A 14548-nucleotide genomic window follows, 5' to 3' on the forward strand; every position below is an offset into this window, starting at 1 on the left:
CCTTTGTGTATGTTATTTTTAAATGGGTATTCTTAGTTATTTCAAGGAAACTGTGGGTGACTAAAATTATGCAGCTCAATGTTGAACATAAAGGACTGAAGTTCTCCTTTCATTTCAGCAGTGTATGTCATTCCAGACAAGTTGTTTGGTTCTGCAAACTTTCCTTACACTTATTGGTAACTTCTGGAGAATGACAACCTTTTGCTGGGAACCAAGAGGTTGCTAATAAGCAGAATTCACTGTACACTGAAAGCAGATCTTTTCAGTAAGGAGGTGCCATTTGAAATATAGTCATTTTTCCAAGAGGGCCATGCTTTAAGACTCTTGATCACATACCAATCAGGTAATGAGTGGATATTTGTAAGTATAGTAAGTAACAAGTAAATAGGGAGACTTGCTTTTTTTTTCCTGAGTTCTCAACCCACCACAATAGCGAGAGTCCTGCCAATTATGGTAAATATCCTTTTTGAACATTTTAATGAGATACAGTATATACTTTAGAATCATGCCTTGAATGTCTTCTGCCTGACACAAAGGTATTTAATGTCCTTCCTTTAAACATAGGAGCTGCTCTAGATTACTTGGATAAGTTTGAACTGGAAACCTTCAAATGCGTGATATCTACTGATGCTCTGTAGAAGTGAAGAAGTTGTGACAATTACATTGGTGTCCAGGACAAGATCAGGTTGTTTACGAACTTTCTTGCTAAAATAAAGAAATGGAATGTGGAGTATGCCCTAACAGCATCACATTGGAGAAAGATAACATCAGAAATAAACTCTGCGTGCCCTAGAAGCCCTAATCCATCTTGCTTTGGCAACTGGGCATTTGCTCTTTGAGTAGGAGCATCATATACCATTGATAGCTGAGATGTAGTTATTAGCAATAAATCAATTTAATTTTGCCTTAACTTACTATTTTCTCTTGTAATTTAAGTTACTTTTTTTAAAAAAATCTTGTGAACACCATTTTATGGCCGTGCCTTAATTGGCTACTGCAGCCCATTTATGATATTTTGTATTTTCTCTGCCCAACCTGGAAGAGCCTTATATGAGAGACATTGTGAATCTTTTATTGGAATACAAAGTGGTAACCTCCAAAGAAGAAACTCTCAAATCCTCCTCAACATAAACAAGAGAAAATCACTAGGAAAAAAAAATCATATGATGAATCCTGCAATTTTTGATTGTTTCTATCTTTTTAGATTGTAGATATAAACCATTACAATGTAAATAGGTTGGCTTCTTGCAGAAAACTATTTTCAGCCAAATAGAATCCAGCAGAGGAGAGAATTCATCCCTTCCCAGTTTATCACCCTATGTAGTGCGAGCTTAAAGTCCTAATTGTGATTTAAATTCCTTCAACCCAAATCATACCACCTGGATTTGTGCATGGAGGTCTGCCTGTGGCTCTTTCCACTTCCACAGAGCAGAGGGGACTGAGCTGCCTCCCCAGAACCCAGCAGTGATTCTAATGTTTCTGAGGTTTATACTGTACTGGCTGTGGAGCTGAGTGGCCAGGTTGTGAAATTTAGCAGAAAATGTAGTATAGCCCAAGGATGTATTTTCCATGGAGCCTCCTGACCATGGTCACATGGAAGAAGTTTGTGATAGTAGATGTCAGAGCAGCCAATGTGTGTGAGGGGAGTCCCTCTAATTTTTCTGTGGGGGACAAATCAATCCAAAATAACACAGTAGCTTTAAGCACTAACACAACTGCCTAATGGCTGTGCTCAGAGTGAGTGTGAGTTCACAGAAACGGCACTTTTTTCCTACGAGGATCTAAGCTCCAGCTCTTCTGTAATAACCAACAAAATACGACTTAGAATGTTCTGTGCCGAGTGGTTGTCCTATTTTGAGGTGACCTGTTTTTCCCACTGCTGTCCATAAGTTGTCTCCATGATAGCAACATCCTTTTCAGTTGTCCTGGGATAGGTCATTCCTTCTCCCCCATGCCTTCTTTTTTCCATCCAGTTGGAATGCAATCTAAGATGTAGCTTGTGCTTCTCCCATGGAGTAGCCTGATGACATGGGCAAACCACCAGAGTGTTTTCTAGCTGATTTATTAAGTCCACGGTCTGCTGACCTGTGCGGTGCAATGCTGCCATGTTGGTTAAACAGTTACTCCAATGAATTCCCAAAATCCTTCTCAAACAATGCTGGTGAAATGCATTCAGCTTCCTGTTGTGTACTTCTGCCACATTTTCGAGGAATACAGTAATGTCGGAAGGACAATACCATTGTACAATCTCACTTCAAGATGTACCCTGCTACTCTTCGGTGTTTGGCAAACAAGTAATTGATCCACTGGCTTTGCCAATTCTTGCCCTCAATTCTTTAATGAGCTGACCATTAGCAGAAATACTTCACTTCCTAGATCTTTTAAAAAAAAAAAAAAAAAAAGTTGTAAACCCTTTTTGGACTCTTCTCCATTACTCACTCACACATCTGTCACTGTTGACCATATTCTCTTTTATCTCCATACTCTTGGTCTCAAACTCCCACTTTGGTAGCTTCCACTTTCATATTCCAAAGAGTTTTTTTCAATTCCTCAAAGCTGGTATCCAGTATGACTATGTCATCTGAAAAAATGTAGATCCTGCAGCTCATCTCTTGTCCAAACAATGCCAGTGGCCTCAAAAGCAGCTGTCGCTTTTCTCATCTCAAAGTCTATGGCAATGCAGAAGAGAAGCGGGGATAGTGCTCAACCTTGCTTTACACCAGTAACAGTCGTAAGCCATTTTTTGTCCCGACAGTATGCAGACTCATTCTACCAAGGTTTTATCTGATTAACTGTCTTTGCTCAAATTCCATAGCATTTCAGGATCTTCCAGAGGGCTTGTCCGTGGACGCTGTCAAACGCTTCTGTAAAATCAGTGAAGTTAAAAACCATCTTCTGCCAGTATTCTAAACCTTGCTCAATAAGTCTTGTCAAGGGGAAAATCTGATCTGAATATGAAACTATCAGATTAAATTGCATCTCTGAGTAGTTTGTCATCAGCAGTTTTCATCCTATTCAAAATGATAATGCAAAACACTTTTTCAGGTACAGATTGGAGTGTCATCTATCTCCTGTTATCACAAATAAATTAATCCACCTTTTTAGGGATTTCACGGATAATACCTCTTCTCCAGTCAGGATAGGTCTTCTTTTCTGAAACCATTCTGTAGAACCTGGATATGTAACTCAAATTCATTTCTTTTTGACCTTTTAGCATTTAGCATGTTTCTTACCACAGCCTGGTGTTTTACCACTCCTTACTTGGTTTATGGCCTTAGTTACTTCCTCAAAAGCAACTGCTCTTAGTGATATTGGTAAGTTCACTATTTCTTTACATCTTTGTGTGTGTCAGTGGTTCTGGATGGTTGAGCACAGCCTAGAAATGTTCCTTCCTCTGTGGCTAAAATTTTACCTCTCATTAGGATATTAGAAAATTTTTCGGAAACCCCTCACTAGCATGCCTCCTGAGCTTCTCTTGCTTTGTTTTCTGTCCCTTCTTTCTTATTTCTTTGGCTGATCTTCTGACTTACTTGTCTTTGTCCCCATGTTCTTGCTGTAGAACAGCAGTTTTAGTTCTCTCGTTAATGAATTCTCTTCTTTAATATTTCCATTCTTCTTTCTTAGATCTTCTCATCCTTACTGTAGTCCAGGCTGCATTCACACTTACTTCTTTAAAAAACTGCCATTGTTCTTCTCTGCTTCTAGGTGGCTGGAACTCATGGACAATGCTGTGTCTTTTTTGGGCCTCGAGCAAGACTTTCTGGCATGCTTACTCACATGCTTCTTGCCTCATGGCTAGTCCCTGGCACGGGGTCCGTAGCACTGGTACTGGTGGAACTGGACTGGAGCTCCACCGTAGGAGGTGCGCTCCTTAATTTGCTCAGGCCAATGTATGGTGAGAGGTGTCCCCGGCCTGGATATGACAGCGGACCATGCAGTGATGGTGTTTAAGGTAAGAGAGCTCAGCCTTCCCAGGTATGGGCAGGGAAGGAGAGGCAGATACCGCACTTGGACACAAGTCGGGCTCCCTCCAAGCAGTATAGGCAGCGCTGGTGGTCATCACTGACCGAAAATGAGCAAGGGCAGGAAGCGCAAATCTTGAATCCTGTTGTCTTTGTCCTAATCCAGTACCCTGGCCTGGGTGCTGGGTGGGGAGGGCTGGTGGGAAGCCTCCGAAGCGGTGTTCCCAAACTCCTTAAATCATAGGGAAAACTGCTTCTAACAGTAAAAACAAAATGCTAACTATGTACAAGAACAGTCTTTTATGCAAAGTTTGTGAAGTGCGTCACAGGGGATGAGAGAACAGCAGAAGCTTCAACTTGGACCATGCAGCAGTGAGAAGGAACTGAGAGCGCAGTCAGTCCATCCTGCCATTAATTGCTTTGGTCGATATCATGAGGCGAAACAAGGGCGCATGTGCGGATCATCGGACACTACTACTTTTAAAAAGCTCTGGCTCTCAGCTTATGCGCATAACGCTCAGTGGAATACAATAGGGACCATCACTTGAAGAACTACTAGTTTTTGAGTATCATGCATGCTGTCTGCCTTATTTGGTAGTGCCTTCTTTAGTTTTATTTTGATTTTCCCAATCACAAGATGGTTGTCACTTGAAACATCACTGTTGAACATCAGGGTGTATACAAGTGCTGATCTTCTGCAGTGCCTATTAATGGCAATGTAGTCAAGCTCTTTCTGGATGAAGCTATCATTTGATCTCCTTGTCAAATGATGGAGAATCAAAACCCCAAGGAAGTTCTTTGTCTGAAATGGGATATCTTCACAGCTAAGGTTAAGACAAGAATTGGGAGTTGGCATGTTAGCTTATTTTGCAGCATGGTAGACTATTTCAGAGAAATGAAATTCTTTGGCTTAAGTCTACTTTGACTGAAATGAGATGAGATGGACTAGACAAGGTAAAGTACCATTGGAAGGTGTGACTTTTTTTTAATTGTGGAAGAGAGGATGGCAAGCAGCTGGAAGACTTAAGCTTATTATTGAGTAAGGAAGCTACTAAAGCACCGAAGTAGTGGGAACCTGTAAACTCAGACATATTGACTACTTGTTTTATGATAGTTCAGTGTTGTGTGCAATAAATTATAGTGATGAACAAGTCAAACACTGTTTCCGTGAAAGATTGCAGAGTGGCCTTGGCAAGATCAATAAATATTATAGTTATTCTTATGGAAGATCTAAATGCACCAATTGGGGATAATAATACTAGATATTAGCATGTTCTTGTCAGACATAGTATCCCACGACAGACCTACAATGGGGAAAGTTTTGTTGAACACTCTTGCCTACAAAAAGAAAAGGAGTACTTGTGGCACCTTAGAGACTAACAAATTTATTTGAGCATAAGCTTTTGTGAGCTACAGCTCACTTCATCGGATGCATTCGGTGGACTGTTGCCTATAGAATCTTTGTATTTTAAAAAAAATATTGCCACACAAGGAAAGACACTCAAATTGCCAAATTATAATGGCCTGATTTTTAAAAGTTCTGAACACCTGCAGCTCCATTTGATTTTAGGGGGATTTGCAGGCAATGAGCACTTCCGAAAATCAGGCCATGAAGAAGCAGGACAGCATGCCAACACTGAAATAATGAAACAGATTAAATGAAATAAATTGAGAGGCGAGCCAGAACAGTTACATTGACTTAAGCAGTAGTGTAGACCAGTCCTCAGACTGAGGAAGAAGTCGGGAAGCAGAAGGGAAAATTTGTTGTCTAGTGAATTCCTTTCTGGGACCTCTTCTCAGTCTGCCTTACCTGAGATGTATTCTCTGATGATCAGTATAATGGCCTTTTAAGAGTCTGTGTGTATAGTTAATACAGTTAAGAAAGATAGAAATGGGCTGTACTTAAGGTTTAATTTAATAAATTATTTATAAAGGATAGTAAATGATTGATACATGTTATAAGCATGCTAAAGACATCAGATGCATTATATGTGTTATAAACACACCTGTAGATTATATTAGATACAAGTAACCTCTTGAACTCTAAAATAATTCATAACAATTGATTAAATATATATCAAAACATCTATTAACTATCAACTCTTTATAAACAGAATTTTAATAATAATGGTCATACTTTATAGTAAAGAAGCTTATATTTCGCTAATAATAAGAATTCAGTGTTTTCATACAGCTTTGGAAATACGCTAGCATGAGGGCAGAAAAAATAACGTGCGTCTTGTGGACAAGTCTGAACTGCTTCTGGTATTTGCAGGAAGAGACGCACAGCCTAAATGCATTAGACTGGGGGAGAGGTGAGTCCCACATTGGAAATTATCAGGTAACAATTTTTCCATAACTTTTATTATGTCAGGAAATGTTTAATTCACTGTTAACTTGAATCTCATCATTTGTCATCAATGATATCTAGTGATATTCTATGACTCACAGCACAGTCTTTACCATCTTGTCTAATACATAAAATGCAGTGCTCCAGTCAGCTAAAATACAGAATACTTCTGTCATTAAAAAACAGTTGCCCATAGTGAGCTTTGGGACGGTATAAATTGCACATGGCTAAGGGAGAATTCTCTATAGCAGAACTGGCCTGTGGGACCTGCAGAGCCCATGATTGCAGCATCTTCTATTATCCCCCCAGCTGTGCAGGACCTAGAAATTAGAGAACAATCTCAGCACTTTAATTTTTTTTAAAGTACATTTCTCACCCAATTGCTTATAAAAAGAGCCTGGGAAATGTCAACTGATCACAAGGGCTTGTCCCTGGTTTTTCCTAATGATCAGATTATTTATGATATGCCACTACCTACAGCTCTCTGTGGTTATTTTTTGGAATCTGGGAAAATCATGACCATGTTTCCCCTTGATTTTTAGGAAAGACCCATGATCAGTTTGTAGCTTCATGGACAGCATTTCCAACACTGTCATTAGAGGCCCAAGGCTACCACAGTCTTCCAGCCAGCTCCATGTAGCTAAGGTGATTCCTCTGCTGAGCAGCCTATGTGATCTCTGCTCACAAAAAGGGCAGCTTAATAGTATCAGATGCTGCATTGTATTTGAGAACATGTTTTCTAATCCCAGCTCAAACTTGAACTGCTTGATGGCCTGAACCTATGGTAGTATGATTTGGAATCTCCATAAAACCCACTGAAGTAGAATTCAGTTTTAGAAGGATTATACATGAAAGTGAGAAATATTAAAGACTATGAAGTAATACCCTCTCTAATAATTCATTGACAGAAAGGGATAATTCAGAGAGCAGTTGCAAGTAAAAATTAGGTCAAGAGGCTGACCATAGTAGTGATTTATGGAACTGATCCAGATCTGAGAGAGTCTGGGAGAGAAGGTAAAAAGCAGAGAAGTCAGAGGGTTTAACAAGGAAACTGAAATAAATGAGGATGAATGAGATGAGTGGAAGCAGGTGGCATGTACTTAAGACAAGAGCTGGAGATTATGAGGCCAACACTGGAAGAAAGACTGAGGAAAGGACAGATCACCACAGTTCAGGGGTGTTTGATCTGGAGATTCAGGCTTCTTGTAAGTGATGTAATTGACTGTCTCACAAGCCATATTTTTGTCTGCATTTTCTTGGAATCTGAGAGCAGTATTTTCAGAAGGAAGGGGAAAGCAGTTCTCAGCTGTAGCCAGAAGAGCCAGATTGTGTATTTTAGTTGCCGGAGAGGTTTCCCAAAGAAGTGGAGGAGTAGGAATCCTCCCTTCCTTTTCCAGATCATGATGCTGCAGTAGAGCTGCTTGATGGCCACCAGTATAGCCTCAGAGCTGTAGTATTTCTTTTGGCTTATACCTTCTCCCTCCATGGAATGAGGTGTGGAATGAAGGGTGGACACATGCCTCTTCCATCCCACTAAAACCCCCTTGTTTGGAAGTAGTGTAGATGCCCAGTCTCTTGTGATGCATAGAGTAGAGGAACTGGATTTCAGTCTCAACCTTACAAAGAACCATTATATATAATAGTGAAGTAAACTATCACTTTTAAATGTATGAAAAATATCTTGATGGTCCCATTTCAGAAAAGGCAAAGCTAGAAGTATACCAGCCTTTGAAAAAGTTTTTTTGGGGGAGGTCTTGTTTAAACAGCATGTAGCAACATTTTGGAAAAAAGTTTACCTTCAGAAATCGCTTTTTCATTAAATATATTTTATAGGCTATCTTTAATAATCAACATCTTTTTCACATAATTCATGCAGAGATTGTGCATTTTTAAATTTAATATTTTATTGTATTTTTTACCTGTTACCAAAAGTGTTATTTTACAGAAAAACACACACATGCATAAAGTATTTTATAAAGCTTAAAAAACCCAAACTGGTCCAAATGTCATTACAAGTTGATTATTTTATTTCAATAATGAATGTTTTTAAAAGCTGTATTCCTACGCTTTTGTGAACAGTACACATTTAAATTAAATTTACTATTATGTTGTGGAGTATACACCTGAGTGAAGCTACATATAGAAAAATACACATAGCCAATGACTGCACCACAGCTGGTGGGGGTCGAGGGGTGTTGTCCAGCTTGCTAAGGGGTAGGGGTATATCACTTTAAGAGTGTGGAGGGGGAGAGAAGCACAGATACCACTGCAAAAGCAGAGTGGGTCAGTGTTCATCCCTCAGGAACTGGAAGGGCTGCAGAGTTGATAAAGGGCAAGCCCAACAAGAGAAGACCCTTTCTCTGGACCAGATGGAGTAGCACCCAGCCTCGCAATCTTGGAAGTGGCAAAAAAGCAGGTTTGATCAGGATCACAGTGGGCACTGCACTAGCCACTCCTTTCTCAGGAGGCCAGGAAGGAATTTTTCTCTCACCACCAAACTGGAGTGGGAGATTTTTGCCTTCCCCATAGCATTTTCTGGAGGGTGACGGGGGGTGGGTTTATGGTGAGTAGGGAAGGGAGTTACGCTAAGATGTCGCAACTCATTACGTAAGTATTGGGCGGATGTCCAGTGCAGGTATTCCACAGGGAAGGGATACAGTGATCAGATAAATGGCTTGGTAAACAACTTAAAGGAGGTGTTTGTTAAAGGAATGGAATGGGCTGGGGAGTGGGGTGGGGTTGGAGTGCCTATGACTGGGACCAGGGAGCCACCCCTCCTTTCTTTATACCCCACCTTAACCCTCATTATTTGAGAGTGGGATGATGGTAAGGTCCCAACAATGGACTGGCTGGGGACCAGGATGGAAAAAAAGGGGTGGGGGGCTGGCAGAAGTCCGCAGGAAAATGTTGAAATGATCATGGTGTTATCTGCACTGTACACTTTTATCTGACAGGTAGTCCCAGACACCTAATAACAAAATTGCAGCCTGGTTAAACCATATTCACTGTCTCCTGTCCTTCCAGTATAGCCAGACAACAATATAGCATAAGGAAGATGTAATAGGTGTGTGTTTAACAATTATGCTGTTTTTCCGTTGTCTTTCGTTTCTATGTTTTCCTTCCCTCTCATCTTTCATTGCTGCATATTAATGGACAGTGCTTTAAATCTATAGTAGATTTAGAGACAAAACAGAATTAACACACAGTATATGTCAGTTGACATTAACATTGGCTACTCCTGACAGTCCGTAGTGTATCTGAAACTGAGTGCCAACTTAGCATTAAATATAGTCTACAAGGTATACACTAAAATAAAAAACACTGAATCAGTAAAGGAGGGGAATCTCAAAAAAATATTAAAATTTGTTATAAAATAGTGCAATTAAGAAGAGCTTTTTTCCTACATATGGTTGGAAATGCCATTGCCACATGTGTACATTTTAGTAGATTTGTAAACAATTAATGTTAAATGCTAACTAATGAATTAGATTTAATTTCTATAAGGCAACTATAATGCAACAGTTAAATGTTCACAGTAGTTTACAGTTTACTACTAGTTTGCTTTGGTGCACTGCCATTAAAGGCATCTTTTTAGTCAGAAGACAAGCTTTCCAAGTTTAACACTCCTGCAGTAACAAGAAAACTATTAGTAATTCTAACTTGAGATGTGCAGGACTATCTGAAATCTCAATGCTGAAGGGCTTTATTTCTTTCACAAATTAGACTATTTTTGTTTTATTCTTTAACTGCTAAAGGAATGCTGTTGTAGCAGTGTCTGCATGGAGCAACAGTGACATGCAGTGGTCACGTGCAATCTTAGATGTTTCTTCTTTGGGAATATTCCTTGTTTTTTGTTGTAAGACATTAGTCTAACCCAAGTTTGAAATCCTCTTTCTTTCTCTCTCGGCCACACTTAATTCTAATGGCTTGGGTGTGATGAGCAATTTGTAGAAATAAGGAATTTCCTTATTACTATTGCTTTGCGTCTCATTGATACTGTAACAGCTGCCCTCTTCCACATTTCACATACCTTGAACTCCCGAAGTTTATTAAACCTTTCCATGACTGCCTAATCCTGTTATGAAAAGTAAAATATTCTGAGAGAAGTGACATTAAACAAAAATAAACCCAAACAAAAAAGTGTTCGGATAAACAGTCCTTACAACTTCTGCACATGTTTTTTACAGCAGTGTTTAAGAAATCCTTTAATGGCAGTGCTGAAAAACCAAGACAGTTGCTCTGCATTTCCAATTGTGGTGTTCAATGAAAAAAAAAATCAGAAGACTTGTGGGGCTTGGAGAAAAAATAAATAAAAACTAACATGCAGTTGGGGCATCCTGAAGAAGAATGAATAAAGTGAGGGATCTTGTTATTTTACTTAAAATAATGAAGATAGCAAATAAAGCTACTTTGTGTGTTTCATTCATTCAGCTGTTGGTCAGGGATTGCCAATAGAAGTTTATATAATCCTACTGCACGCACAACTCAAATGACATTAAGTAACAGATTGTTTCTATCTATGTACTACTTGCAATTATTATTAAAATTTTAGGCAGTTATCTTATGAAGCAGAGTATGTGATCCTTGAATGGCATCTTAGAACTTCAGCGTCTAGCAACTGGAGAACCAGACCGTGATCCAGGTCGAGAACCAGATCCTCCCTGTGAAAAGAAGAATAAAATCAATTTGATTAGAAAGGTATGGCACAATGTGGGTGTGTAAATATATATATGTGTGTGTGTGTGTGTGTGTGTGTGTGTACACACACACACACACACACACACACTAATTCCAAAAAGCTAGGTTCCAGTATTACAAACTGGTAGTACAATCCGGAGTCCATTGTTTCTAGTGACAAACTTTGGATAAGCCTGTGTATTATATCACTAAATTAATTGAATGCTTGAAATTTCAGTTTTGCTTCAAAGGAATGATTACTTTTGATAACTGAATTTTCAAGTAGGACGAGTTTGTTCTAATTAAGCATCTCCATCGCTAGCACTTGTGTAATAACAATTTGTTTCCAGTGAGTGGAGTCTTAATTAAGTTATTATGAAGCCAGGGAAATTGAGATTGTTGGTAAAGATAGTGACAAAAAGAAACTTGACCTTGGGCTAACCCTGCATTTTGCAGGTACACACCCTTTGGAAAAGTTATAACATGGGCATGTACCCTGTGAATAGCCTAATAGCTAAGCACGCCAGAGTATAAGCATTTGCATGCACAAAATCTACATTAACACTTGCAATTGCACAATTGTGAGTCTTTTTAAAGAACAAGCTCAAGTGGCAGCACCTGTAAAGTATTGGTACAACTTTAGTGGAAGTATGAGATTGAAGGCTGAATATCTGGCCAATTTTGCATATATCGTATAGTCATTCATAAGCCGAATATTTTTGGTAAAGTGAAGCATCAAAAAGTGGGGGTCGGCTTATAAACGGGTCTACACCAAAATTTGATTATTTTAAACTCTATGAAATCACTGAATTGAATATCTAATACATCATCGTTTTGTTTACCTGGAGCGTCTGCAGGCATGGAGCCCCTCAGTTCCCTGTGGCTGCGGTTTGCTGTTCCCAGTCAATGGGAGCGGCAGGAAGTGACGTCACTTCTTGCAGCTCCCGTTGGCTGGGAATGGCAAACCGTGGCCACTTGGAGCTGAGGGGCTCTGTGCCTCCGAACACTCCAAGTAAACAAAACATCCCGACCCGCCAGCGGCTTACCCTGATGGGCTGGGAGCCGAAGTTTGCCAACCCCTGAAATATAGGGTCAGCTTATGAAAGGGTCATACAGTTTTGACCATTTTTACTTATCCATTTTGCGGGGGTCAGTTTATAAATGAACCGGCTTATGATTGAGTATATACAACAAAAAATTAACAGGAAAGGGAATAACAAAAACTTAACTGTATCTATCAGGGATGATTCTTATGCAAGTGATGACACAAGTGTGGGGGGAGGGGCAGATTGGGGCCAATATGAAATCAGACTCCAACTGTAAATGCTTCTTTTGGCTTCCTCTGGAATGTACAGAACCTCATTCCTTTTCTTAAATCTCCTTCCAAGTCAAAAACTATCATGCACCACTGAGGGATTAAAACTTCTCTTTGTAGTGTCACACATCTATGTACTGTCTTGCACTAAAACAGACATACATATTTATCTCTTAGTTGGCTTAAATAGGCTTATTTCATTTGTGACTGGTTTCAGAGTAGCAGCCGTGTTAGTCTGTATTCGCAAAAAGAAAAGGAGTACTTGTGGCACCTTAGAGACTAACAAATTTATTTGCGCATAAGCTTTTGTTAGCTGCGAAAGTTTCTTTTTTCAATTGTGACTGCTGGTGAAGTTCTGCTGTGTCTGTTCTTGGAGGATATGCTAGAGATGGAAATGATTCATTCTTCTACTTTCCATCTTGAAAGTATCAGGGGGTAGCCATGTTAGTCTGTATCCACAAAAACAACAAGGAGTCTGGTGGCACCTTAAAGACTGACAGATTTATTTGGGCATAAGCTTTCGTGGGTAAAACACCACTTCTTCAGATGCATGGAGTGAAAAATACAGATGGAGGCATTATATAATGATACATGAAGGAAAGGGAGTTACCTCACAAGTGGAGAACCAGTGTTGAGAGGGCCAATTCGATCAGGGTGGATGTAGTCCACTCCCAATAATAGATGAGGAGGTGTCAATTCCAGGAGAGGCAAAGCTGTTTTTATAGTGAGCCAGCCATTCCCAGTCCCGATTCAAGCCCAAATTAATGGTGTTAAATTTGCAAATGAATTTTAGTTCTGCTGTTTCTCTTTGAAGTCTGTTTCTGAAGTTTTTTTGTTCAAGTATAGCTACTTTTAAACCTGTTATAGAATGTACAGGAAGATTGAAGTGTTCTCCTACTGGCTTTTGTATGTTACCATTCCTGATGTCTGATTTGTGTCCATTTATTCTTTTACGTAGGGACTGTCTGCCATGTACATTGGCCAAACCAGAGGGGCATTGCTGTCACATGATGACATACTCTCCTGGAATTGACACCTCCTCATTGAAAGTAGCATCACTGCTGATTGCATTATTTACTGAGAGCACAACACTAGTAGTGGGAAATCTCTGTATCCGGCCTTAGGGGAAGAAAAATGAAGACTTCATATTAGTTTTTGTTTGGATCTGGATGTAATAATTGGGTTAGACTTTCATTTGTCTTTTTTTCCCCCTGCCCTTCTTTGGAAACTATTTGGCCATACACTGCCTTTTTTTTTTTTTTATTCTAAATATTTGTTAAGGACCCAGAGACCATTAATCTTGGGGCACATTACAAATTTGTTTTTACTAGTGTTACAGACAAGAAAATCTTGGGCCAAATTCTGCTCTTAGATAGTCTGATGTAAATCCAAAATAACTTCATTGATAATTTAAGAAAGTACTCCCACATTTGAGAGCAGGAGTTGGCCCCCTTACTTTTGATTAGCATGATCAATAAATCAGAAATCAGTAGATTTCTATTGTACTTCAGTTGTGAATTTGGTATATAAAACAGTGTCAAGCACAACTTGTTTCAGAGTAGCAGCCGTGTTAGTCTGTATTCGCAAAAAGAAAAGGAGTACTTGTGGCACCTTAGAGATTAACAAATTTATTAGAGCATAAGCTTTCGTGAGCTACAGCTCACTTCAAATGCATCCGATGAAGTGAGCTGTAGCTCACGAAAGCTTATGCTCTAATAAATTTGTTAGTCTCTAAGGTGCCACAAGCACACCTTGGTTTCATACAGATATAGTATCTGCTCAATTTTATTTGTAAATCAAGACAAGTTTTACTCAAAAATATTTGAATGTGACTAATATTAAATAGATCTAGAGAGGCATTTATGCTTTTTCATAGGCTCAATTTTTCACTTATTATAAGTTTACTTGTACTTTACCAGTTTAAAGATTTTGGAAAGAGTGCCCTGGCCATCATGGTATGATCCTTTATGTCCCTTATAAGCAGATTTATGCTCGGAGAATTTGCCACTTCCTCCATACCCTGGCTTGTGTCCTTCACCTCCCTAGAAGAGAGATCACAGATATCTCAGGTGTGTTGTTCAGACCAGTTACCTTCATTTGCGACTGCTGGAATGCAATGCTTTCAAATTAGTCAAGTAGTTGAAAGTGTGGGAGAAAAAAAATTCTAAGTGAATAACGTGAAAATCTGAGTCCCAAACTTTGGTCTGGAACAGAGAAATCAATAATCAGAACAGGATGGTTGTA

General features: G+C 39.3%; 1 protein-coding gene and 1 long non-coding RNA gene across 12 annotated transcripts in view; one reads left to right on the forward strand and one right to left on the reverse strand.

The window, feature by feature from the left end:
* Positions 1-9009: 9009 nt before the first annotated feature.
* LOC119851238 (myelin basic protein) overlaps positions 9010-14548 on the reverse strand; it is a 184321-nt gene continuing 178782 nt past the window's right edge. For all 8 annotated transcript variants that reach the window (XM_038390772.2, XM_038390774.2, XM_038390769.2 and 5 more), the window contains 2 exons: positions 14221-14346; positions 9010-10973 (listed from right to left, as the gene is read on the reverse strand). In XM_038390772.2, the coding sequence (XP_038246700.1) occupies positions 10917-10973; positions 14221-14346 (183 nt within the window). In that variant the 3' untranslated portion in view covers positions 9010-10916. The remainder of the gene's footprint in view (positions 10974-14220; positions 14347-14548) is intronic.
* Positions 10876-14548, forward strand: part of LOC119851239 — a 35084-nt gene continuing 31411 nt past the window's right edge. For 2 of the 4 annotated variants that reach the window (XR_006278955.1, XR_006278956.1), the window contains exon 1: positions 10876-11010. This is a non-coding gene — a long non-coding RNA (uncharacterized LOC119851239). Of the gene's footprint in view, positions 11011-14285; positions 14374-14548 lie in introns of those variants that run through there. The other 2 variants (XR_006278957.1, XR_006278958.1) reach the window with 1 other exon arrangement.

Source organism: Dermochelys coriacea, chromosome 2 (assembly GCF_009764565.3).
Source record: "Dermochelys coriacea isolate rDerCor1 chromosome 2, rDerCor1.pri.v4, whole genome shotgun sequence".
Lineage (NCBI taxonomy): Eukaryota > Metazoa > Chordata > Testudines > Dermochelyidae > Dermochelys > Dermochelys coriacea.